Source organism: Nannobrachium achirus, assembly GCF_963921795.1.
Source record: "Nannobrachium achirus genome assembly, chromosome: 6".
NCBI lineage: Eukaryota > Metazoa > Chordata > Actinopteri > Myctophiformes > Myctophidae > Nannobrachium > Nannobrachium achirus.
In genome coordinates, this window is record NC_137815.1 from 61,072,482 (window position 1) to 61,099,812 (window position 27,331).

A 27,331-nucleotide genomic window follows, 5' to 3' on the forward strand; every position below is an offset into this window, starting at 1 on the left:
TTGAAAAAAGCCTTAAAGACTGATTTGAAATTTCCCACTGTTTTTCTGGAAAACGTATTACTCAGCCTCTGTAGCAGCTAGAAACAAAATTCCAAAACTATTTGATAGCTTACTAAAAATTTGAAAAACTTAAAATATTTTTTTCAAAAATTACTCTACTACATACTGTACATAGTGTAATACACAAAAATGTGTTCCCGGCCTGAGGGGGTAATACACTTTAATGTGTACCCGTCCAGAATGGGTTGTTAACAGAAATATTGCCAAACAGAACACAATAGAAGCATAACATGCAGTAGTCGGGCTTGCTGTCCGTACGTCGAAAGCAAAGTAGTTCTGCTGTCGCGACGGGCTGCTGTGCTCTTAATTCAGTTAAAACGTGTTGCATTTTGTGGTTAGGTAGATTTTTTGGAATGAAGAGTCGCATTCAGTTTTCCTCACGGAAACACAATGGAACTAATTGAGTATTACGTTTGCAGATAGTGGTTTGGGCGAAAGAACAATTGCTCACTTTATCTTGGACTTTAATTTGTTTCTCTTGTGGTAAATTCGTTTTGACGTTAATGTTCAAAGTCTTGGAAGCGGCCGCCCTAGACGGTATCTGTTATAAATTAGAACAATGTGTTTGGGGAGGATATAATTCCCATAAATATAAATTTGATCCAGTGGCTCCACCTCTATTCTCCTCCACGAAAAAAAAAAAAAAGAAACTCTCCTCTTGACCCGATCACAGTAAGCGAGACAATGGCATTGCTCCATGTTGCTATCCCCAGGTGCAGCACCAGGTGTGTGTGTGTGTGCGTGCGCGTGCGTGTGCACGCGTACGTGCGTGCTTTGCCACAGATCTTGCCCACACCCTGATTGGCTAAAATGTCTTGTGTGGCCCTGCTGCCCTCCCACGCTGCTCCGTAACAGACTGAGTCCTCGTGGCCGGACAACATTAGTTAAGCCATTTAGGCCTTATTGAATGCTTTAACTGTTGAAAAATAGCAGATATACAAGCTCACAGCGCGACACCGAGTGCCGCGCTGCGAGCTTGTAGATCTGCTATTTTTTTAAAAAGTCATGAAAATGTGCGCAAATCTTTCAATATATGTATTTTTAAAGCGAACGTTTGTAACTCAAATTTTGCTTCTGGGTGGTCCCTGGAACGAAATATTTTGAGATGGGGGTCCGTGGCCAAATACATATCATTTTGGGGGAACCACTGACATAGTAGTCTCTCAAGAACAGACTAACTGAGCTCCAGTTAAAAGTGAAAAGGACCTTTTCTTTGACGATGGCTAGCCAGATTGCCAACATAGAAACATCGTTTTTTTTTTTAAACCTTAGAAGGATTCAAAAAACACTTATGGAATCGGGTCAAAATCTGGTCAAAATTAAAATTTTCACGTTTTCTTTTCAAAAATAGCAGATCTACAAGCTCGCAGCGCGGCACTCGGTGCCGCGCTGTGAGCTTGTATATCTGCTATTTTTCAACAGCTAAAGCAAAACATGACACACTCACTAATGTGCACCCGGGTCTAAATTGGTTAAGCTGTCGAGAACAGGCCAGTGGGACAGTGACAAGACAAATTTGTGGGTAATATGAAAGTAAAGAATGTGGCGAGGCCACGAAGCGCTCACAGCGTATGCCGGCACATCGGGGACAGCGGTGGGTAATGTGGTCCGCCTGGCAGTGATTGATACGTCCACCGGTGGGCTACTGGTAATAGTTCCTGCAGCATTAGGACAGGACATATTTTAGGCCTAAGGGGGTGCATATCAGCGGGCCAGTGATTACGGCAACATAAACAGGGGTGCAGCAGAGGTCCCAGCCTGACGGAACAATAAACTAACCCGTTTAGACCGGGTACGCCGCATCATTACGTATTATTTTATGCTTTAACTATTGAAAAATAGCAGATAGGAGCACTGGGGCCATTTTTTATTTGCTGGATGATGGCCTGCAACTGATGTCATTATGAACCTTAAATCAACTTTCTGCTTGCTTGAACATGGTCACCTGGGTACAGGGGGACAAGGACAGGAAAAGGTTGAAGAGCCCCTGCCCTGTCTGTGGGCTAGAGCTACCTGCCGAGGCAAAATTGAGTTGGGGGGGCCGGCGATCAATCAAGTGTCCCAACAACATACATTTTTTAAAGTGCTCGTCCGTGTTTCCCGGTCGTAATGAGCGGGAACGGTTGTGTTGAAAAATGGGAAGAAGAAACGTAAACCAATCCGGCCCCCTCGAAAAGACGGACAAGCCACGGACCCAAGGAAAGGGGGGGGGGGGGGGATTTAGAGATCAATGTCATTATGTTGCCCTCGCCGTAATGAGATGGAGAACTCCAATGCAGTTTGTCCAAACACGGAGCACACAATGCCCTCTGAGACGGTACACCTAATGATGTTTTATTGTCATTTATGTGCGGCCATGAGCCATCGCTGTTGCTACAGTTTAAGCCATTTGGGCCTAGAATTATTGAATGCTTTAGCTATTGAGCACTGAGTGCCGCACTGCGAGCTTGTAGATCTGCTATTTTTGAAAAATCATGAGTTTGGTTTTGCAAGTCTTTGAATATATCTATTTAAAAGCGAACATTTAACTCAAATATTTGCTTCTGGGTGGTCCCTGGAACAACATATTTAGAGATGGGGGTCCGCGCGCGGCCAAATAACTGAAATTTTGGGGGTCCTTGACATGAAAAAGTTTGAGAACGGCTGATGTAGAGGAAGGATTTAGAAGTCGGGTCAAAGATCGGGTCAAAGATCTTCAAAGACTTGCACACATTTTTACGATTTTTCTTTTTCAAAAATCACAAATCTACTCGCTGTGAGCTTGTATATCTGCTATTTTTCAATAGTTAAAACATAAAATAATGGTTAAAGTGGTTACAAGCGACTCGGGTATGTTCCAGGTCTTTGAGGTTTAAAGAGCTCCAACCCGGTTAGGGGTTGGGGATATGGCGTAGTAGCGGGTGTAAGAAGATGAGAGCGGGAGGAATAGATGGCAATAAAATCACGGGTGTGGATCCAGAAAGAGACAGCTTGGTCCCACTCTGTTACCCCCTCTCATCAGAACAGTCCATCCGCCCCGCCGCCGTCTCATCCCAGTAAACAGTGGTGTCGGGGGTCACCAGGACTGCTGGGTAATTGAGGCGGTGTGGGCCGCTCCTGTCAAGCACGTCGGCTAAAAATACACCGGCCACTGTCACCGGGCACCAAGTGGGGGGAAAATGATTGTTCCCGCTGTCGAAGAGCAGGACACTCACATCACTGAGTGACCTTCCCCTTCCAAACCCCGCCAGCAGCACATGGGGGACGAATAGAATACAATGCAACTTTTTTTTGGTCCGTCTATTTTCACTACTACACCAAAAAAACAACAACAAAGAGATCCACAGTGTCCTTTGATAACGACGTGTCTGAAAAGCAACAACCGCCGAATTAACGTGCCTCTGCACAGAACGCAATATTAATCCATTTAGGACTGGGATTATTGAATGCTTTAACTATGGAAAAATAGCAGATATACAAGCTCACAGCACGGCACCGAGTGCCGCGCTGCAAGCTTGTAGATCTGCTATTTTTGAAAAAGTCGTGAAAATGTGTGCAAATCTTTGAATATATGTATTTTTAAAGTGAACATTTGTAACTCCAATATTTGCTTCTGGGGGGTTCCTGATACAATATTTTGAGATGGAGGTCCGTGGCCAAATACTGTACATATCATTTTGGAGGTCCTTCACGTGAAAAAGTTTGAGAACCACTGACATAGTAGTCTCTCAAGAACAGACTAAATGAGCTCCGGTTAAGTGAAAAGGACCTTTTCTTTGACGATGGCTGGCCATATTGCTGACACAGAAACATAGTTTAAAAAAATAAAAAAAATAAAACCTTAGAAGGATTCAAAAGACACTTCTAGAATCAGGTCAAAATCGGGTCAAAATTCAAATTTTCAAGATTTTTCAAAAATAGCAGATCTACAAGCTCACGGCGCGGCACTCGGTGCCGCACTGTGGGCTTGTATATCTGCTATTTTTCAATAGCTAAAGCATAAAACGACACGCAATAATGCGTAACCGGTCTAACTGCTTTAACCATGTTTAGCCCGTCAGGGACGTGCACTTCGATTAAGGCACATCAAGGCATTCGGCAGGGAGAATAAGGGAGAAAATAGTGGGAGCAGCGTCTGAGAATATTCCAATGAGGAAACACGCTTCCCTGGAACGTGGAAAGGTTATTGATTTGTCCTGCAATCATTTCCTGGCTCTTTGATATGCAAATGATCCAACGGTAGTGTGAATTCACAGCAATCCTATCAGACTCATTTCACAGTTCTCAGCCCCTCTCTCCCCACGTCTCTCCGGAGCACTTCGCCTCATTAGGCCAATGTTCTCCATTACCGGCATAATTAAAATCTTTAGTAGCTTATCAAATTAAAAATATTTTTGCTGATCGTATTGAGATCTTCAACCACATAGTTATTTTCTTCCACAACAGGAATAAATTAAGACTAAGCATTTTGCACACAATGTATTACAATCTGCTGGTTGAAAAGGAGCACTTCTGGTATCTATAGAGCTGGTGATTAGAAATATGGGGGGGAGGGGGGGTGGGGGGTGGTTGAGGGATCCGGGAGAATATAACCACCCCGAATGAGATAAGCATGTGCAAATCATCTTTCATTTGCCCAGCGCTCATTTTGAGAATGGATTTAATTAATTGTAATGTTAAACGAGTGGTCTCGGCCGCTGCTCTGCGGTTTAATTCAACCACACATCCAAGGCAAGGGGGGCTCCTTTCACCACGCTTAAAACATGTGGCTTATTTAAGAAAGGATCTGAATAGCCAATATAAATATGCATATAGTATATATATATCGTCGTTGTCGGGTGGAAACCTGGTATGTCCAAAACCGTTGGTTTTGTATTTATCATTTAAAAAATGGTTTAAACTAGTGAAAACAGCCGATCTACAAGCACACAACGCCTCGCACCGCGAGGCGTTGTGTGCTTGTACATCTGCTGTTTTCACTACTTTTGTGCGACGGCCTTGTATGATGAAGCAGGGCTTTACTCTGCGAAAGAACGCACAAATTTGAAACTTGGAGATACGAGGTTTCCACTCGACAACGACGATATATACCCTTCCCCTCTTCCCTTGCCTTTATTGGACATTTCAATACGCCGTTAAGAATATGGGTTACCAAAACACACAGTGTTTTGACTGACAATATAAATGGGCCATTGGAAGCTGCGAGCGGCTGGATCTTCTTATTCTACATTTGAGTTTTAGCCTCATTTGTGTCAAATATGAAAGCAATCTTTTTTTCTTCTCCCCTGCACACTTAACTGACATACCATAGATGGGCACCAGCACACACACACACACACACACACACACACACACACACACACACACACACACACACACACACACACACACACACACACACACACACACACACACACACACACACACACACACACACATGCAGTATCTCCTATACATTGTGTGCAAACAAAGGCTCGGTTTTGTGAGACATGGAAAATGGGGGGGGTGTACAAACAGCAGCATTATCCTTTCTCATCCCCAATCTGGCCCAGGGTGTCGGGATCCTTGTCACTCATGCAGGAGGAGGAAAAAAATAAGACACACATCCGCACAGACAGGGGTGTTGCACCAAATCCTGGGCCCTGGGTACAAGGATTCACTGCGGGGCCCCCCCCCCCGTGAATGTTCTTCGTAGGGGGAGAGGGTTTAACCCATTTAGACTGGGAACGCATTATTTTCCGCATTATTTAGTGCTTTAACTACTGAAAAATAGCAGATATACAAGCTCACAGCGCGGCACCGAGTGCCGCGCTGCGAGCTTGTAGATCTGCTATTTTTGAAAAATCTTGAAAATATGTGCTATAATAGTATAAAATAATTAAGGCCCCTCCACCTTGGGACCTAGTAACTCAGTCCCACTCCCCCCCCCCCCCCCTTGTGACGCCCCTGCAATCCGCACTCCACGGATGTATTTCCACCATGAGAGAAAGATGGGAAAAAAATGTCTTCTGTCTTAAAGGGATTTATCTTTTTTTATTTTTCAAAGGGCTGTGTGTGAGCTGCAGTATGCTTGACTTGTTAAATGAGGTTTAAGTCTTCTGTGTCAATTGAAGGCGGTGCAGAGATTTAAGTATTTTGCACATTAATGCGCTTTGGAGAATATTACCCCCCCGGGTCCTGCAGGGAGTCCTCACATCACATCTGCTATTGTAAACTTTCCTTTGTTGTTGTTGTTGTTGTCATGCGTGTGCGTATTATGTCTGTGTGTGTGTGTGTTCTTCTGCCCATTCTTCGTTGTTGTTTGGAGAAAATGATGGTGATTATTCAGATTTCATGCCTTGTCTGGATGTTAATTATTTACCATGAGCATGAAACGCGCGTGAATGCCAGGAATTTGTGTGTACAAACACGCTTCAAATCACAGGCTAGAACGAGAGGGAGGCATGCATGGGGAGGAGGAGATTCTGATGGTGTGTGCGTGTGTGTGTGTGGGTGGGGGTCTCAGTGCATTACCCTGTAGTGGAATATATTTTCTAATTAATACTCAGCTTTGTTTACAGACGCTTTGATTTAATTACGTGACGAGGAGAGTCGGATTAGCCGTTAATTGATTTAATTATCCAATTTGTGTTTGTGTTTCAGGCATGATTCCAGCCGATCTGCAGCAACTGTGGAAGGAGGTTACGAACACACACAACGTGAAGGAGGAGCAGCAGCAGCACAACCACCACAACCACCACAACAACAACCACAACAGCAGCAGCAACAACAACGGCCACCGGGGTCTGGACCTGTCCTCCCCGGCGCCTCCAAAGAACCCACTCCTCAACCAGCACGCCTCCACCAACGGCCAGTACATGAGCCACAACAAGAGAGAAGGGTGAGTCCCGCCACCGACCCGCACCCGACCCGCTCAGATGCTCAGACTCCACCACCTTATCCCCCATGCACTCCAGGAGATGAATAGTGGGTCGCGACCCATTTGTGGGTCACGGACCTTTTTTTTATGGGGTCACGAGACTCGAGTGAAAATCCCATTTTCTTTTCCTGCGAAAAATTTAATATATATTTCAAATTGAAAAGATGGAATATATTTTGAAATATATACAGTATATATATATATATATATATATATATATATATATATATATATATATAAATAGGGTTAGGGTTGGTTCTTAATAATTAAGAAGTGGTGAAAATAGATGATCTACAAGCTCTCAACGCAAGCTTGTAGCTCTCTCATTTCTCTTTTTGTTCGCAGGCTAAAAAGTTTGGGAACCACTGATATATAACACTCTGTTAATGTTAATATTACACCTCATTCAAAACCACATACTTTAGGACCTTTGTCTTTTATCAACCCCATACTTTACTAGTTATTAGGTGTGACATCCGTATTACTGTCGTCTTTGAATAACCCAAACAGCCATACCCTAAAAGGGGCATTTTTCCCACAGGGCCTCAGTTGACACTCACATAGGGCTGCACCACACAAATTAATATGAATTTATTTAAGTACTATTTTCATTAAAGGCCAACACAGTCACTTCTCAGTGTGCCTAGTATATCCAGCTGGGGAATTCACAGGAACACCTGGGGAGTTGGGAGAGGGATTTGTAGAGGAAAAAAAAGAAAAGAAAAAGATTGCGGTGATGGAAATGGGATAACTACACTTTTAATGAGATGGGGTCAAGGGTGGTATTGTTTCAGTTGCAACGTAGGAAACTGCAGCTGGTGCCTTTCGCTGCGTTGACTTCAGTAGCGTTTGGATCGTCGCTGTGTTTTATAGCTGCGTAAAAGAACACACTCCTGAAACGGTCAACTTCCCCTCAGACTGGAACGTTGCTGACAGACACGTTTAAGAAAACACGTTTTTAAACTGTGATAATAAAATCACAAAACCATTGCAAGAATAACATCGATTGTGGCACTAGTACGGATGGGACGATATGAAAATGTCATATTATCACGATTAGTTTTGACAAAAGAAATCGCGATTTACCATTTTATCACGATAATCAAAATCCATTATCCTGGGGCGGAACATTTGCCAAAAAAATAGCAGATCTACAAGCTCACAATGCGTCGCGTTTTGGCGCGTTGTGAGCTTGTAGATCGGCTATTTTTTGGCAAAGACATTTGATAGAGTGAAAAAAAGACTGTATCAAGTACGTATATTATAAGTACCTTTTACCAATTATAGAGGGTTTAAGTGGATATGCAGCTCGGCAAATAAAAGGTGAATTGATTCCAGTGCATGACAGAGGACGATATCACGATAAATTACATCTCCACGATACGATTATCGTGAGTGTTTTTTTATCATGATAATATCGCGTATCGTCCCATCCCTTGGTACTAGATAGCAAAAAAATCCATGCTCCAGGCAGTCCACACACTCTGAACCTTATACAGCGATTAATAGCGCTTATTTGTTAATGTAAGCATCAAGAACAAGGATCCAGAGCCGTCAGAACGTCTCTTCTCAAATCCCCACGCCAAGTTTATGAATTGTCTGCAACGCTTCTCGGAGCCACGGCTGTGTCTTCGAGGAAGGAATTAATTTGGCATCCAATACGTCTACGTGTTTGCTCACACCGAAGCATGATCTTTGAACTGCTAGCGAGGAGCCTCCAGGCGCAGTGAGCTCACCGCATTACATCTGACTCGTGTTTCAGCCATCAAAACCTACGTGTCATTATGAAAGCAACGGCGGACAAAAACACATTTAGCACACTAAACCATCAAGCCTTGGGAGGTGAAGAGGGGTTCACACACACTGCGTGTGTGTGTGTGTGTGTGTGTGTGTGTGTGTGTGTGTGTGTGTGTGTGTGTGTGTGTGTGTGTGTGTGTGTGTGTGTGTGTGTGTGTGTGTGTGTGTGTGTGTGTGTGTGTGTGTGCGTGCGTGCGTGCGTGCGTGCGTGCGTGCGTGCGTGCGTGCGTGCGTGCGTGCGTGCGTGCGTGCGTGCGTGCGTGCGTGCGTGCGTGCGTGCGTGCGTGCGTGCGTGCGTGCGTGCGTGCGTGCGTGCGTGCGTGCGTGCGTGCGTGCGTGCGTGCGTGCGTGCGTGCGTGCGTGCGTGCGTGCGTGCGTGCGTGCGTGCGTGCGTGCGTGCGTGCGTGCGTGCGTGCGTGCGTGCGTGCGTGCGTGCGTGCGTGCACATGCATGCGTGCATGTACTGTATGGAGGGTGGACAAACAAGCCGGTGGAAAGGTCTGACTGACACATTAAGGGGAAAAATACTGTGGTTTCTTAACTGGCAAGACATAAATAAAAGTCAAAATAGAAGAGTAGTACTTTTTGAATTTGTATTTGTTTTTTCTTCTTTGTTTCAAAACAAGACAAAGCCGCAGCGACTTAAAAAGCGGCTCGTTCTTTTTGGAGAGATTTCCATAGATTCATTCACACGTGTAACCAACGTGTGCACGGGGGAAGAAAATAGACGTGCGCCATGCATAGCTCCGGTTACACCTCTCCCAGGTGAGAGCGTGTGTGCACAGGCTTCCTGTGAATCTTCCAGTGTCAAGCTGACTTTTTTTCTGCTTGCTGCCATGAGGCTGAAGACTAAAGCCTAATCGTAGACAGGGAGCGGAGGGGGTATTGACTAGGGATGGGACAATAAGCGATATTATCGTTTATCGTGATAAAAAAACACTCACGATAATCGTATTGTGGAGATTTAATTTATTGTGATATCGTCCTCCCGTCATTAGGGGTGTCTTCAAAAATTCGACGAATCGACGCATCGTTTTAATTCCCCGGAATCGACGCCAATTGTTTGAGTCGAGCCGTCAAAAATATATTATTTTTTATCACACCGGTGCGGTATGAGAGCGCTGGACTGTCATGTTCTTCCTATTTAGTCCATACTTCCTACTGCTTGCAACTAGACTTAAAAATAAAACCAGTTCACGTGACTTGAAAGTTGCCTTGATCATATAACAAGGTGCTCTTATTTTGAAGTTAACCGCTTTGAAAGGAAATGCGTCGACTTGTTGTTATTCTACTTGTTAAAGCTGACCAAGAAGCAGCAGCGCGATGCGCTTTCACTTTCACTCACTGCCGCTGACTCGCTGAGTGTGGCTCTGTGGTGGTGGTCTAAGGCAGAGGACTGCGGTGGAGTAGAGGACTTCTTAAAAAGTTTTAGATTATGACAATTTGCTTGCATTGTGATGCAGCCGTGTGCCGCTCTGCATCGACGCAGTGAAGTTACATTATTGTTACCTTTAGCCTACTTTGGTGTTGTTTTTCCTCCTGAAGGAACAGGCAGTTTTCAAAGCAGAGAATCCACCAATCATAGTGGTTTACAACAGCTGTTGTACTGGTACTCTATCAATGCGTCGCGGTCGCGCCTCCTCTCCAGTCATTAAAGCACAACTTTTTTTTTTTTTTTTTTTTCTTTTTTTACACATAAACGATTCGTCGACGCGTCGGATGAACCCCCGCGACTCGAATCGACTTGATAAATCCTGAGTCGAAGACAGCCCTACCCGTCATACACTGGGATCAATTCACCTTTTATTTGCCGAGCTGCATATCCGGTACCACTTAAACCCTCTATAATTGGTGAAAGGTACCTATAATATACGTACTTAATACAGTCTTTTTTTCACTCTTTGTCAAAAGTCTTTGCCAAAAAATGGCCGATCTACAAGCTCACAACGTGCCGCGACGCGTTGTGAGCTTGTAGATCTGCTATTTTTTGGCTAATGTTCCGCCCCAGATAATGGATTTTGATTATCGCAATGATATCGTAAATCGCAATTTCTTTTGTCACAATAATCGTGATATGACATTTTCATATCGTCCCATCACGCTCACTCCATCACGCGTCCTCGCAGCGTACCCAACAAACAAGGCGAGCATCAGCGGCAAAGGAGGAGGGAAGGGAACAACAACCCTCCGCTGAGGGCACCAAACACGGGAGGAGACGTGCATGAGAGCCCTCCTCCTCCCTCCCTCTCTGCCCCTGTGCTCACTGTCAAGGATTAAAGAAGACGTCAACAGCAGTTTAGCACACGCTCGAGTGAAGAAGGCAATCTGGGGGCTGAATATTCACCCCAGTATCTTAGATCTGTCAGAGAGCCAAGCAGGTGATTCTCACCCCCACACTCTTCTCTCGCTCTCTCTCTCACTCTCTCTCAACTGTCTCTTAGTCCTGTGGTTCTCAACCTGTGGGTCGGGTCGGGACCCCCAGGGGGGTCCCCAAATTATTTTGGGGGGTCCCCAGATGATTAGCTTAATGTGCAACGTTGTTTTCTCACTCAACTGTAAGCAAACCAACATAAAGTTTTAAGTGTATAGAGGGTTTATGAACATTTCTAAAGTGACAATCTAAGGACTTTTTAATACTTCTTAAATGACAATTTAAATTGACCAAATTGTCAAATATTAAGAGGCAGAAATTGTGAAAATAGCTGATCTACATGCTCACAACGCCTTGCAACGCCTTCACAATAGAACCGTTTTATACAAAATGTAATGCCCAACTCTTAGTGCTCGTCAGGGTGGGGGTCTCCAGTTAAAATATGATTATTTTGGGGGTCGCGGCCAGAAAAGGGTGAGAACCACTGTCTTAGTCTGTGCTAGAACAGCAACTTCCCAAATTCCAAACATCCAATTTACTAAGAATCAGATGACTGATACCAAACGAGAGCTGGAAAAAAACAAAACCCAACATATCTTATTAAACTGCTGGGATGATGCTAATTTAGATTCACGCAACCCAATAATCCATCCTTGTTAAATTTGTTGCACCCCCCCCCCCAAAAAAAAAACTATTGAGAGCATTATTACCCTCCTTTGATGATGCCTCAATTCTAATCAGAATCCATGGAAGAGAAAGGGAAAAAAAAAGATACATTAAGCGTGATTATTCCACACAAGTCTCTGAGAAAACGGCGTTTATAATCCAGGGATTTGAATAATCAGGTTGGAGATAATGGGTTGGGCCGGCCGGGGCGTAAATAGAGAGCATCCCCACTCATCCTCCCAGCGCTGAACTTAACCCATTTAGAACGGGGTACACATTTTGTGTATCATTATTTTATGCTTTAACTATTGAAAAATAGCAGATATACAAGCTCACAGCGCGGCACCGAGTGCCGCGCTGCGAGCTTGTAGATCTGCTATTTTAGGAAAAATCGTGAAAATCCGAATTTTGACCCGATTCTATAAGTGTCTTTTGAATCCTTCTGAAGTTTTTTGAAAACCCTATGTTTCTATGTCATCAATCTGGCCAGCCATCGTCAAAGAAAAGGTCCTTTTCACTTAACTGGAGCTCAGTTAGTCTGCTCTTGAGAGACCACTGTGTCAGTGGTTCTCAAACCTTTTCAGGTGAAGGACCCCCAAAATGATATTTATTTGGCCCACGGACCCCCATCTCAAAATATCTAGTTCCAGGGACCACCCCCAGAAGCAAAATGTTGAGTTACAAACGTTCGCTTCGAAAACACATAATATTCAAAGATTTGCACACGTCATTTTCACGACATTTTCAAAAAATAGCAGATCTACAAGCTCGCAGCGCGGCACTCGGGGCCGCGCTGTGAGCTTGTATATCTGCTATTTTTCCACTGGTTAAAGCATTCAATCATTTTTTCTAGGCCTAAACGGGTTAATGAACTTTTAATTGATGCGGTTCCGCCAGTCCTTTTGTCATGCAACAGAAACAAGCCTCTGTGCTGCTGTCTGATGGACCTGTTTTTCCCGGCTGGCTTCAGATTGGTTTACAGCAGACCCTAAGTACCGTGTAGTTAGTTTCATGTGTCATATAAAATATCTGCCCAGGCACTGCGACGCCTGCAACTAAAACCTTAAGTGCATCCACAGGCATCACTCGCCGGCTTTGCACTTCCGTCTTAAGCCATTTAGGCCTAGAATTATTGAATGCTTTAACCATTGAAAAATAGCAGATATACAAGCTCACAGCGCGGCACCGAGTGCCGCGCTGCGAGCTTGTAGATCTGCTATTTTTATGGCAGTCTTTGAATGTATCTATTTAAAAGCGAACATTTGTAACTCAACATTTGGTCCCTGGAACAACATATTTTGAGATGGGAGTCCGCGGTCCAAATACCTGTAATTTTGGGGGTCCTTGACAAGAAAAGGTTTGAGAATCACTGATTCAGAGGAAGGATTTAGAAGTCGGTCAAAGATCGGGTCAAAGATATTCAAAGGCTTGCACAAGTTTTCACGATTTTCAGAAATAGCAGATCTAGTGCCACGCTGCGAGCTTGTACAGTAGATCTGCTCTTTTTCAATAGCTAAAGCATAAAATAGTGGTAAAAGTGGTTAAGATCTAGCGCTACTCGGGCACGTTCCCGGTCTTTGGGGGTTAAGGAAGGAGTAGAAATTCAATCACCGCCAGGCCTGACACGCCGACGATGAGGTGCACACGGTTTGCTTTTAGCTGTCTCAAAGAGCACCCGTTGGCGGGGGGGGCGAGCCGGGAGGTTTGTTTGTCTGAAACGGCAGTCCTGATATGGGCCAGGACTCTCCCGTTGACAGTCAAGTCAGTCAATCTGTCTCCCTGTCAGTCGGTCGAGCCTGTGTGTGGCTCCCCCAGGGCCCTCGGACGCAGAGGGAGAGAGACGAGATATACCCCAGTGAGCCAGCTAGCCTAGGTCGCCTTTTGTTCAATGATTTGCTTATTTAAAATGAAATGCTTCCGATCTGTATCTGACATCAATTCCCATTCCGCTGGATATGGGGCTTTGTAACGGAGGAACGTCCTCGCGGCAACACACAAAGCACTTGGCCCACTTTTACTTCCCAGCAACCATCAGTAAACCACAGCTCAGGGACTGTAACTCAGCAATCTGTTAAGGAGATAAATAATCTGATTTGGCACAACACTCCACTCTCACTCCCTTTCATTTGTCTTACACCAGGAAAATGATAATGAAATCATTTAGGGTAAACCGTTGAGTGGCAGAGAGAAGAGAAGAGAGGCGAGCGGAGTAGAGAGACGGGACGGGGTAAAGATGAGGAGAGCTCGACGGAGGAGAGTGGGAGGGGGGGGGGGGGGGGGGGGTTCACGGTGGGACTGCTAGCAGGGGCGTCGCACCAAACCCTGGGCCCTGGGCGCTTTAACTATTGACAAATAGCAGATCTACAAGCTCAGCTTGTAGATTGTGAAAATGTGTGCAAGTCTTTGAATATTTAAAAAAAATATATGTTTCTATGTCAGTGGTGCTCAAACCTTCTCCACCCATCTCAAAAATATTTAGTCCCCCCCCCCCCCCCCCCCCCCCCCAGAAGCAACATTTTAGTTACAAATGTTCGCTTAAAAGCACCCATTTTCACGACTTTTCTAAATATAGCAGATCTACAAGCTTGCATGAGCTCGCAAGCTTTTATATCTGCTATTTTTCAATAGCTAAAGTATAAAAGAATCAAGGCCCCCTCTTTCCCCCCCCTCCCTTGTGACGCCCCTGACCACTAGAGCACATATCGATATCCATGGAGAAGGGAGGGTGTTGTTGTGACTGGGCTTTCACACACTACGGTCATACCCTGACCTAGCCCACTGGATATCAATCTTCCCGGTTTGTCTTTTCTCCTTTTCTGTCCTGATAGATTCAGAGCATCTGCACGTTTTGTAGCCATAGATCATTCGTGTTTACGACCCAGCGTCTCTCCCATCAAAAGAGCGGGCTCTGGAAAATGACTGGCTGACAGCTGCTAGGAGCCCGGCTCTGCAGTTTTGTTGTCTCCGTGTGTACTGGATAAACACGGCTGCAACACCTGGAAGGCTCCCGTCTAGGGGTGTAACGATATAGTAACTGAATCGAAAAATCAATTTTAATTTGCAATGATCGACTATATCGTTTGCAAAAGCAAAATATCCTACCGGTTTGGCTTTGTATCGTGTCGTATCGTTTTAAAATGCGGTGATCGTTATCGAATTGTTTTGCAATGCAAAAAATGGATTGTATGGAAACAAAGTATTTGTGCCTTGTGTTTAGACGTTTTAGGAGGGAAGATGAAAAAGAGGGGTCTAGTAATTACCTTTCCATTCCATATACTGTAGCTACTCTTGGTCTATAAATGTGTGTAATCTCTGTGTTCATGTCAAAGTGGGTTTGTCTATGTGTTGAAATATAATGTCCCCGTATTTGCTAGAGAATCACAGTGTTTACTTCGATAATAATAGATTTTTTACACATTTTACACAGATTTAATTTCTTTGCTAAATAGTTACCATATCGATTTTCAATCATTGAATCGTATCGTATCGCCATGAATGAACCAATATCGTCCGTGTATCGCATCGTTAACCATGTATCGCGGTGCGTATCGTGTCGCTGTTATAATGTATCGTTACACCCCTACTCCCATCGCATTGTCTCTCTCAGGCTGTCGAAGGACTTTTTATGTTCCGTCTCTAAAGGAAGCCAATGACACGGTTTCCCCCTCATCGCGGTTATAAGATCATTAGAGTACGGCCCCCCTCCCCGGGCCGCCTGATAATAATAGCATCCTGACAGAGCTGCCGAAAGGTGCCAGTCAAATGTAACGCAACGTGGGCGCCATGGAGCACCTTGGTTGTATTTTATTTTTCTCTCTCTGTCATACAGCAGTGGTTCTCAACCTGTGGGTCGGGACCCACATGGGGGTCCCCAAATTATTTTGGGGGGGTCGGTCCCCAGATGATTAATTTCATGTGCAACGCTGTTTTCTCACTCAACAGTAAACAAACCAACATAAAGTTTAAGTGTATAGAGGTTATATGCATATTTCTAAAGTGACAATTTAAGGACTTTTTAATACCTCTAAAATGACATGTTTAAATATTGGCCAGATTGTCAAATATTAGAGGCAGAAATTGTGAAAATTGCCGATCTACATGCTCACAACGCCTCGCAACGCGACAATAGAAACGTGTTATACAAAATGTAACTCCTCAACTCTTAGTGCTCGTCAGGGTGGGAGGGGTGAGGGGTCCCCAGTTAAAATATGATTATTTTGGGGGTCCCAGCCTGAAAAGGTTGAGAGACCACTGTCATACAGTACCTACTGTAGCGCTGAATGAGTAGGAAAGAGCTATGAGTCCCATGCAAGTCTCTTATTAAACTAATGTAGCTCATTTGGCGTACATTCTGTCATTTGCCACTGTTTGGCCAGGCACCATTAAAAAAAGAGGCTGCCTGCCCATCACGTCGCATCACAGTCTCCAGCACACTTCACATTTCATAATCGTATTAATGAACAGAATTAAGCAACGTTAGGCCTGTTTGGGAAGAATACAAAATAATGGATATCTTTTAAACAAATGAATGAATGAATAAATAAATAGCGCTACCTTCACACGCCAGTCCACACAATTCACTGTTAGAATTTAATGGGTTGTCCGCACATCAATTTATTGGCTAGTATCAAAACAGAGATCCTTAATGTGTATGCATAATTCATAATTGAATTAAACAAAACAAAAAGAGAACGGAATCAGACTTTTGAGAGAGGGAGAAAAAAAAATCTGCTAACCACATTCATGAATGCTTGACTGCTTCCTAATTGCAATGCAATTATCACATGTTATGAACAATGTGAACTCTTAAGCATGTAATTATAACACGAGGAAACCTGTGACAAGCCTTAAAATTCCGTACTTGAGTTACAGCTTTACCAACATCGACACAAATGAGATTTTAATCTGAACAGCCCTATTTAATACTGTAAAAATTGCCACGCCATGATTAGATTTCCTCCCACAATTATTTCCTTCTCTTTTTTTTCAACGTGTAACTTTAATTCTCGCCAGACGGCTATTTAGCCGTTTGTTTCGTCTGTGTTTTCTCGTGCTGAAAAATCTAAATATCTAACGTTACTCATAACGTCGTTGTCGGGCGGAAAACCTCGTATCTCCAAGTTTCAAATGTGTACGTTATTTCGCAAACTAAAGCTCTGCTTCATCATACAAGGCCGTCGCACAAAAGTAGTGAAAACAGCCGATCTACAAGCACACAACGCCTCGCACCGCGAGGCGTTGTGTGCTTGTAGATCGGCTGTTTTCACTGGTTTAAATCGTTTTTAAAATGATAAATGCAAAACGAACGGTTTTGGACATACAAGGTTTTCACCCGAGAACGACGATAAGAATATCCATATGAATGAGACGGCAGTGGGAAGGATTCCCTAATGACACACAATAGCCTGGGTTTTGGGTATAATGAATCTCCCCCCCCCCCATCCCTCCTCTGGCTCCTGGAGGAGAGGCCGTTACATAAGCGGGGCCTCAGACTGGAGGAGGACTGATGGGTTTGAACACCAGGCAGCAGCACCAGGTGGTAGCGATATAGGCCAGTCCCCCAGGCTCTTGTAGTTGAGAGTCGTGTGGCTTGTACAGTGTGCTTGTGTCCATATGGCTGCCTGTCTCTCTCTCTTACCGCCAGGCCTCGTCTATACACACGTGCACACACACACACACACACATGCACGCGCACACACATTGTAGTGCCTCTGATGCTCAGCGCTGGGTATGGTTATCTCCGGTTCTGCGCTCCCCGCCATATGGAAAATGTTGCAGAGTTTGTTTTTCGGGGAGGTTTCCCGATGTTTAGTGCTTGATTCTAAGGACGCCACACACAACCTCACCTTGGATCGCATGCTCATATTGACATTGTTCTGTTAACTAGTAGATGAAACGGTTCCAGGTGTTTTACTGGCATGTTTACTGTCGGTATAGTGCAGGGGTCTTCAACGAGAGAGAGAGATGAAGTAGGGACCCCCACACAACCTTTTTGTAGATTCCATATAGTTTCATTGTTTGACATCACAATCATCAGTGTATTTTGTATTCATGTCAATTTGTGTCATCAGATATTTAACCACTTGAACCGTCAATACTTAAGCTTGACCTTTCTTTCTATACTTGGTCTGCTATTTTTTACCCTCTACACCAAACCTCTTTTGCCTCGCAGCGCGAGGCGTTGTGAGCTTGTAGATCTGCTATTTTTGGCTAAAGTTCTCAGAACATGGACGTTAGGGTTCAAGTAGTTAATATAAAAAAGGAGGAAAAAAAGTTTCTATCACTCAAAGATTTGGAGGACCCCCTGTAGTAACTCTGAGGACCCCTAGGGGTCCCGGAGACCCCCTGTTGAAGACCCCTGGTGTAGTGGGAAGGTGTTGTGGTCTTCACCAGGTGGCTCCTTGGATGCAGTTCCGGCGTAACCCCTAGCAGGCTTGATCAAAGCGCGGAGCGGCTACACGGATCGGTGGAACTAAATAACGACATATTGATTGCACTCTGCTCGCGCACACACAGGCTTCCCCCCGATGAGAGTCCACCCTTCCTTGAGAGCCCAGCAAACGGAGATCATACGGCTCTACCGATCCCACATGGTCGTAAAGTTCAGAGATCACCTTAAAGCCTCTGTTTCCATGTTCAGAACTACATGTGGTACACACTAGCCAGTGCCCAGGCGTCAAGAGTAACGCTAGCCAGCATCGTTCTCAATCCAATTCCCCAACCAGGCACATGCTGGGCCCCTGATTCAGCCCGGGAAAAAGAGTTGGAGAGGCCCTCATTGCGCGCTATAGAGAGATCTCTCTCTCCATAGCACTGCTGCTACTCAAAGATTTGCCATTTCAGATCATGACAAGTGACAAGCCAGTGGGCCAATTACTGTACATGAGTTATATTTCGTCGTCGTCGTCGGGTGGAAACCTTGTATGTCCAAAACCGTTTGTTTTGTATTTATCATTTTAAAAATGATTTAAACTAGTGAAAACAGCAGATCTACAAGCACACAACGCCTCGCACCGCGAGGCGTTGTGTGCTTGTAGATCTGCTGTTTCCACTACTTTTGTGCAACGGCCTTGTATGATGAAGCAGGGCTTTGGTTTGCGAAAAATGCACACATTTGAAATTTGGAGATACAAGGTTTCTGCCCGACAGTGACGATTTACTTTGTTGGCCGCCCAGCCCCCAAAATGGAACGAAGGCCGTCATTTTATTTTTATTTTTTTTCCTAATGGCCGGCCTGGACCGTCCGGGAATGAACCGGCCGTTCGGGAGTTGTCCCTCTTTTCCCAATGGCCAGCACGTCCCTGCCCCCAACCAGTCTTTTCACTAGCAAGCGAGTCTAGTGAAAGGTCAGTGCGATATGTTCGCCTTTTCACACGGTCGTGTTGAGCGATATGTTCGCCTTTTCACACGGTCGTGTTGAGAATGTGTGTGAGCTGTCGTTGCGTTGCTGTTGATCAGCGTGTAGTAATTAGTGTTCGTTCCGTTCCCTTTTTTTTGCTCTGTTTTGCAGATCCACACATGAAGAGGCCTCGTCGCACAGTCACAGTCACCCCCTCTATGGACACGGAGTGTGCAAGTGGCCCGGGTGTGAGGCCGTGTTCGATGACTTCCATTCATTCCTCAAGTAAGTGGAAGGAGTTTGGATGTTTTGTGTGTGTCCTCAGCTCCAGGGACGTCACACCAAATTATGGGCCCTGGGTTCAAGGATTCACTGCGGGCCCCCCATGAATGTTAACTATTGAAAAATAGCAGATATACAAGCACCGAGTGCCGCGCTGCGAGCTTGTAGATCTGCTATTTTTGAAAAATCGTGAAAATGTGTGCCAAGAAACCTATGTTTCCATGTCAGTGATGCTCAAACTTTTTCATGTGAAGGACCCCCCCCCATCTCAAAATATTTAGTTCCAGGGACCCCCCCAGAAGCAAAATTTGAGTTACAAATGTTGCGCAAATTTTCACGACTTTTCAAAAATAGCAGATCTACAAGCTCGCAGCGCGGCACTCGGTGCCGCGCTGTGAGCTTGTATATCTGCTATTTTTCAATAGCTAAAGTTACTAGGGCCCCTCCACCTTGGGCCCTGGTGTCCTCAGCTCATCTGTCTTTCTCTCTCTCTCTCTTTTGTGTAATCTCGCTTCGATTCCACCTCCTGTGCTCCCCCCGTGTCTCGGAGGCACTGCAGGTACAGGTGGTTGTTGTTCCTGATCAGGGGTGTCGCACCAAATTCTGGGCCCGGGGTACAAGGATTCACTCACATGTTGTGCTTTAACTATTGAAAAATAGCAGATGTGCAAGCTCACTGTGAGCTTGTAGATCTGCTATTTTTGAAAAATCGTGAAAATGTGTGCGGAGTCTGAATATTTCAAATCCTTCTAAGGTTTTTTGAAAAACCTATGTTTCTATGTCAGTAGTGCTCACACTTTTTCATGCGAAGGACCCCGAAAAATGATATGTATTATTTGGCCACGGACCCCCATCTCAAAATATTTAGTTCCAGGGACCGCCCAGAAGTAAAATTTGAGTTCACTTAAAAAGTAAATTTTATTCAAAGAATTGCACACATTTTCACGACTTTTCACAGAGTGCCGCGCTGCGAGCTTGTAGATCTGCTATTTTTCAATAGCTAAAGTATCAAATAATTAAGGCCCCTCCACCTCCTTGGGCCCTAGCAACTCAGTCCCACTTTCCCCCACGTTGTGACGCCCCTGGTTGGCCCTCTTCCTCGCCGAGCGCGCCACGGTGGGGTCTCTCCACCTGAGCGTGGCGCAGGCCTTTAATTCCTGCGATAAGTGCTTGTTCCCATGGCGACAGGGGGACATTTTTCCCAAACAAACAACAGGAGGATGTTTATCTGTGGCAGCGACACTTAGGGCGCTCTGCATGTTTGCCCTTGTCACTGGACAGGGGGATTGGTGTGTGTGCTTTGCCTGCCTCGCTCAGCTCTTTCTGTCTCCAGCTCCCAAACGTTGTTTGTCTTTCTCCTCCTCCTTTCTCATCCTTCTTTCACTTCTTTTCATGTGTCCAAGTATCACTGTCCTGTTTGCTCGTAGAAACCATGCAGCGACCTTTATTCGTCCTCTTCTTAAAGATGTAGTGCCATGATTCTTTTCCCCCCTAAAACATGATTATCAGGCATTAGGATTATACTAGGAGGACGTTTTTTCCCAAAAAGAAAGTGTACAGAAAGAGTTAAAATTTGTTTTTTATGTGGCCACACCCACCAGTTAATTAAGTATGCCTGGTTGTCATGGTGGGTGGTGACCCAGCTGAAGTTAGCCACACCCACAGTGTTCGGTGAACGGCACTTTTGACCCACAAGGTGCCGGCCTCCAGGAGGAAACCCCAAATACAAAGGGAATGCATAATTGCTCATAACAACCACACCAGGGGGGTCTAACTAAGTACTGTCAACCTCATAGACACATGAAACTATGGCACAACCTCTTAAAGATTAGCAAGCAGAAACTATTTCTCCCCACTCATCCTTTTGCGTCCATGCTTTTTTCCAAAACGTACTAGTCGGCACCGCTTGCTGTATAGTAGCATCTCCCTGCAATTCAGATTGCTTAAACTTTTGTCTTGACCCTGTCGGGCCATAAGCATGGTTTTCCCCATGCGGTCTAACTAATCAAACCCTGTGTGCAGCAGTGTGCACTGGGTAATCCAACACATAACAGCACCGTGGCTGCGCAGAGGATGAAAACATCTGCCTGCACCGTGGCAGCAGATCAATGGCTCACTGTCAGCCTGGATTAGTCGCACTTTAAACAAGATATGACACAATTCTATTATCCTAAAACAAGCACTCAGAGAACAGAGATACCGTTAGAGAAGGGGAGACTCCTTCATAAGTCAGTTTTTAAGGTTTTGACTTTCTCGTTTCGAAAGGATTTCTTTTGATCCCAGGCAGAAATCCCAGTTTGAAGATAATTTGTTTTTTGAAAAGCGTTCCTCTCAACGTGTTTCACACCACGACACACAGAGATTGCAACAATAATCACAACTGAAGTGCTTTGAATTTTCAAGGAACGAGCGAGGGGAAAAGGGGGGCCATAGGTGTGGTTCGCCACATTTATACAACAGAGAACTTGTTTTCACTGTTATTCAGACCTCTTATTTAAGATTAGCAAGCAGACATCCTTCCCCCCCCCCCCCCCCACACACACACACACTGCTCTGGGAGCTTTGGGAGTGTCCCTTTCAATCCATCACTATTTATTGTATTCTGACATTGCCTCACCCTTTGTTTATAGAAGAGAGAGGAATTAAATTTTGCTCGGCCCGGTAAAGCTCTGCCTTTAAAAAAAAAGAAAGAAAAAAAAAAGAAAGAGTCTGTAAGTGCACTCTGCGATGTTTTTACAAGTGTTTTTATCATGGCAACATCTTGTTTACTTTAGTTGCCTGCCTAAACTGCTTGGAACATGTTAAGAAAACATTTGGGGAGAGTCTCCACAAAGCTGCCTTTGTTTAACAGTGGGCAGGAGTGCAAGCAGCTCACCAAGGTGTTAACGCTCAAACCCTTAAGCACTTCCACATGAAAACTAGGGCGCTGATACTGCCGGGGCCTCCGCAAAAGAATCGCAAATACAAACAAAGAATAAATCAAGCATAATAACGTTTTTTTTTTTCTTCTTCTTTAAGAACGACTCCTATATGGTGGGCAGACGTGTAAAAAAAAAAGTAAAATCAAGGTGAAGAGTGATGGTGTGTGTGTGTGTGTGTGTGTGTGTGTGCGTGCGTGCGTGCGTGCGTGCGTGCGTGCGTGCGTGCGTGCGTGCGTGCGTGCGTGCGTGTGCTCAGCAGAACACAGCGTACTGTGTGTGTACCACAGTGAGAAAGGTGAGGAGCTCTCCTCTAACGTCAACCAGATTTCAGCTGTGTGCATGCCAACAGCAACAACCAACACACAGGGCTGAAATGTTGTTTTAAACCGTGCGCATATTTATTCTATCTTTTAAAGAAAACATTACATACCTACACGGCACTATCTTGATAAATAAAAACGCGACCAAATCCCCCCCTATTCCTGTTTTCATATTCAGCGGCCGAGATGGGCGGGTATCCTGGGCTCTTTAGCTCAGCCAGCGCCTGGGTGTTTTATATGGGGGTCAGGACCTCTCTCTTCAGTGTCCACTCAGAGGTCAGCGGACCTGTGAAACACGGCACTGCCCTCTAGTGTTGACCTGGAGCGTCTCATACCTGAACTGTTTAGCCTTCACTGTAACAATTTAAAGCCATTTACAGTAGGCAGAGAATTATTGAATGCTTTAACTATTGAAAGATAGCAGATATACAAGCTCATAGTAACAAAAATAGAGCTCTATTTGTGTTACTTCAGTTCCAGGGCTCTCCTCGTCTCTCCAGCTCTTTAGTAAAAGAAAAAGAAAAAAGTTCACCCAATCATGAGAGAGTACTCATTTTCAGCTTTAATTTGATAGTGTTTCAATTTAAATGTTATCCTGTGTCCTCTAGTCTATGTCTATGAGATCTCTCTACACCGCAAAATGTATTTTCTATTTATTAAAGAGCAAGACCCCTGTTACTGAATAAACACTCTATTGCAATGATTATTATGGTGTTATGGAGTGTTTTACCACTTATTAAAAGAAAATCACTAAAATGTATAGAAAAAAGAACATTTGAATATAATTTCAATCTAAACATCCAGTTAACCATGGGGGTTTGCATGTTGGTGTTTTATCTTGTCTGTGTACCAACCAACCCAAGCCACTCCAAACCAAGTCTCTATAAAGTCACAACAACAACAAAAAAAAAGAAAAAAGTATTTTCCTTTACAGGAAATAAAAATGCTAAATAGTGTCGCTATTCATTTTAACACAGAACATAAATATAATTACAAATTTGAATTTTTGAATAAGGGATTTTTGTTTGTTTTTTACCTAATCACAACAAAATTGTGTGACGTGTACTGTGGACAATTCCCACTAACTATGAACAACACCAATGTTCCATAGGAACCATGGAAAGCATTAAGCTCTCAGTCCAGTCTATATATACACAATTAAAAGATGTAAAGAAAGGAAGAAATACAGAAAGCCCTTTTAAATGATGCTGACTGTTTAAAAAGGGATGTCTATTTAACTTTATTGTGGCAATTTACATTAGGGACTGTCATGCTGCCAGAAAGCTTTTAAAAGCCGGCTCCATTTGAAGTCCAGAAAGTGACACATGCCAACGTTCATAGTGTCTCCCGATGTCAATTCCCCACATCCCCAGCGCCCGTAGTCCAGACGCTCTTCTCAAGGCTGCATTAGGGCCATTTGAATATTTCATTTCCTATTAATTATGCACTGTGACTCTCCATGTCATTAGAAGAAATAAAGTGGAATGTAACAAAGGATGAAAAGAAGGAGAGCCACATGGATCTTGTGAACACAGACATTCCAAAGCTCCTCACGTAGGAGGAGGACGGCCACTCATTGAGAATGCAACGCAGCGCCAGTTAAATTGAAGTTGAAACGTCTTTACCTATTTATTTCCGTCTTTGAAATTTAGCAAGATGTCCTGAGATGTTTACCAGCCTCGTTCCCGGGCACCTGCTTAATTAAATGGCCGTTTATTCAATTCAAACAAATGGACAGCTCACCGGAGTAGATGGAATTAATTTCAGCAAGGAGTTCTTGTATATGCTACAGTATAATATATTTATATATAATTTGTATACTTGTATATGTCTTTCATTATTTATTTTTTGCAAACAATTAAGGCAGAGTGCTAAATGCTTGTCAGACATTTTTTTTTTAAATGAATTATAAAAAATACAATAAGAGAGAGAGTGTGTGTGTGTGTGTGTGTGTGTGTGTGTGTGTGTGTGTGTGTGTGTGTGTGTGTGTGTGTGTGTGTGTGTGTGTGTGTGTGTGTGTGTGTGTGTGACTGAGACTGTGTGTGCGTGCGTGCGTGCGTGCCCATGTATGAGAGAGAGTGTGCACCATACACTGATGTGCATCATTCAGCTCAAGGTTACATTTATATAAAAATATAACATGAACTGAATACCTTTCACTCAAACAGCATGTTCCTGTCCCCTGTCTCCTCACACACGTACGTGTCTTGTTTTTGTGCGGGTGGGTGTATTTTTTTTTTAGTGCGTAAATGTGTTGTCTGTACATAAAGCAACGTCCCTCCAACAGCAACGTGACGGGGAGTCCCTAGATTTATTGGGCCATCATTTCAGCCAGTGCTGCCGCGGTGTCTTGTTCCCCGGTTCGGTGCCAGCTACGTTTGATTTGCAATAAACGACTGGAAAAAAGAGCATTTGAGAAGGCATGCACGTCACACACCATTCTATCCATCCCACCCAGCCAGCCAGCGCCACTGTGTGTGCACGTACTGGAGGCATGCCTAGTGACAGTGACCTACATGGTCACCGAAGATGTGATATAATTTATGATATATATAATATATTGGATCCATTAGCGGGCATAATGAAGTAGTGAAATGAAAGGGTATTTGTGAAATCAGTTCAAACATCCTGCTCTGGATTATGATTAAATGATTAATGAAATGCCCCTGCATAAGCATTTTCAAACAGTAATTCATGCGGAGGCTGATAAAATTCCTCCAATCATATTTCCTTCACTCGTGAACCTTATCTCCACCATTTTATATAAATCACGGAAAAAAGCCCTGTCTGCCGCCGGAGCGCGCTACTTATTTAGATTAGTTATAAACGTACAGGAAAAGAGAACATCTTCGCCATATAAAATAATCACGCATAATTATATCCATAATTCAAGTTTGTGACAGATCCCATCTCCCTCTTCTTGTTGTCCTCTGCCTTTCCTTCTGGCTTCGTTTGAGTTCTCTTAATCTCGACGACATAATTAACAAAAGAAAAGACAAAAATAAGGACAGTCCACCTTTCATAAATGGGGGCTGTCATCCCTGGGTGGGGATGGTATTAAGGTCCTGCTGCATAATTCACCAAGAGTCCAACCTGAAATTCTTCAATCATTCCTTTTATCTGTGAATGCAAGTTAGAGCCGACAAGACCGTCTCCTATGAAATATGAATGTCATTCTTTGCTGTTAAAAAGAAGCCTTTCTTCGCAGGTTACGTTGATACTGTCCGGCTAATCCTGCTAGCAATTTGGTTACACCTTTATAACTGAGCCCTTCCTGATATTTACCCAAATATCTTCACAGATTCTCTACCACAGTGGTCCTCAACCTTTTCAGGCCGGGACCCCCAAAATAATCATATTTGAACTGGGGACCCCCCCACCCTGGCGTGCACTAAAAGTTGAGGCATTACATTTAGTATGACACGGTTCTATTTTGAAAATAGCAGATCTATATGCTCACAACGCCTCGCAACGCGAGGTGTTGTGAGCATGTAGATCGACTATTTTCACAATTTCGGCCTCTAATATTTGACAATTTGGCCAATGTTTAATTTGTCATTTTAGAGGTATTAAAAGTCCTTAAATTGTCACTTTATAAATGTGCAGATATCCTCTATACACTTAAACTTTACGTTGGTTTGTTTACTGTTGAGTGAGAAAACTATGTTGCACATTAAGCTAATCATCTGGGGAAACTCCAAAATAATTTGGAGACCCCCTTGGGGGCCCCGACCCACAGGTTGGGAACCACTGCTCTGCTCTACCACATTGGGATCTGTGTTTCTCTCTCAAAAAAAAAAAAGAATAGCAATGATCATCTCCCAATGTAAAGCGAGGCATCACAAGGCTCTCCGATATATCTAAAACACAGTTGAACGGGAAAGAACAAAACTGACACATGCAGTATTTTTGAGCTTTTTCTCTCTGTTCTGTTCTTGTTTTTCCAGGCATCTTAACAATGAGCACGCCCTGGATGACAGGAGCACAGCCCAGTGTCGGGTGCAAATGCAGGTCGTGCAACAGCTGGAGCTGCAGGTATTGTCTCCAGCGTTTGTTTTGGCCCAAATATTTGTGTGCCTTTTTCTCCTGACGCTTCCTGCATGTGTCTGTGTGACCGAACCCCTCCCTGTCCGTCTGATATCAGGGTCACTCGTCGAGGAGGAAGGGATGGGCGGGGGTGGCAGGAGGAATGAAATTATTTGGTACATTTGTGAGTAACCAGTCATTAAGAATGTGTTATGTATGCATGACAGCCAGGCCAAGATATATGAAGGGCCCGGGGCTAAGTAGAGAAGATAATTACATTTTGAATTTTACTGGGTTTTAAAGTTATTTATGACTTTTAACTGTTTGGCACCAACAATAAAACACTTAGTGAAATGCCTTGTGCGGCACGGCGGCGTGGATGAGCGCTCTCAATGTCGAATGGTGAAGTTAGCACATCCAGCGGCTAGGGGGCGTCAATTGGGTATGGCAGGGGTATGCAGCTGCCATACCCTGGGTCCAGGGGAAAAAAATAAAAGTTACTTTTAAATATAAATCCATGAAAGTCTCTTTGTCTATCTGTCGGTTATTATGTTGTTAAATTACAGTAAAATAACTACAAATGCAAAATTTTACATAAGGGTCACTTTAACAAGGTATTATAATTATATTCCCCACACTTGTATTCTCCCC

General features: G+C 44.1%; 1 protein-coding gene across 6 annotated transcripts in view; it reads left to right on the plus strand.

Moving 5' to 3' along the window:
* The window catches only part of foxp1b (forkhead box P1b), a 70,105-nt gene that overhangs the window by 17,847 nt on the left and 24,927 nt on the right, over window positions 1-27,331 (plus strand). For all 6 annotated transcript variants that reach the window (XM_080728768.1, XM_080728767.1, XM_080728764.1 and 3 more), the window contains exons 4-6: window positions 6,682-6,919; window positions 19,303-19,416; window positions 26,602-26,689. In XM_080728768.1, the coding sequence (XP_080584894.1) occupies window positions 6,682-6,919; window positions 19,303-19,416; window positions 26,602-26,689 (440 nt within the window). The remainder of the gene's footprint in view (window positions 1-6,681; window positions 6,920-19,302; window positions 19,417-26,601; window positions 26,690-27,331) is intronic.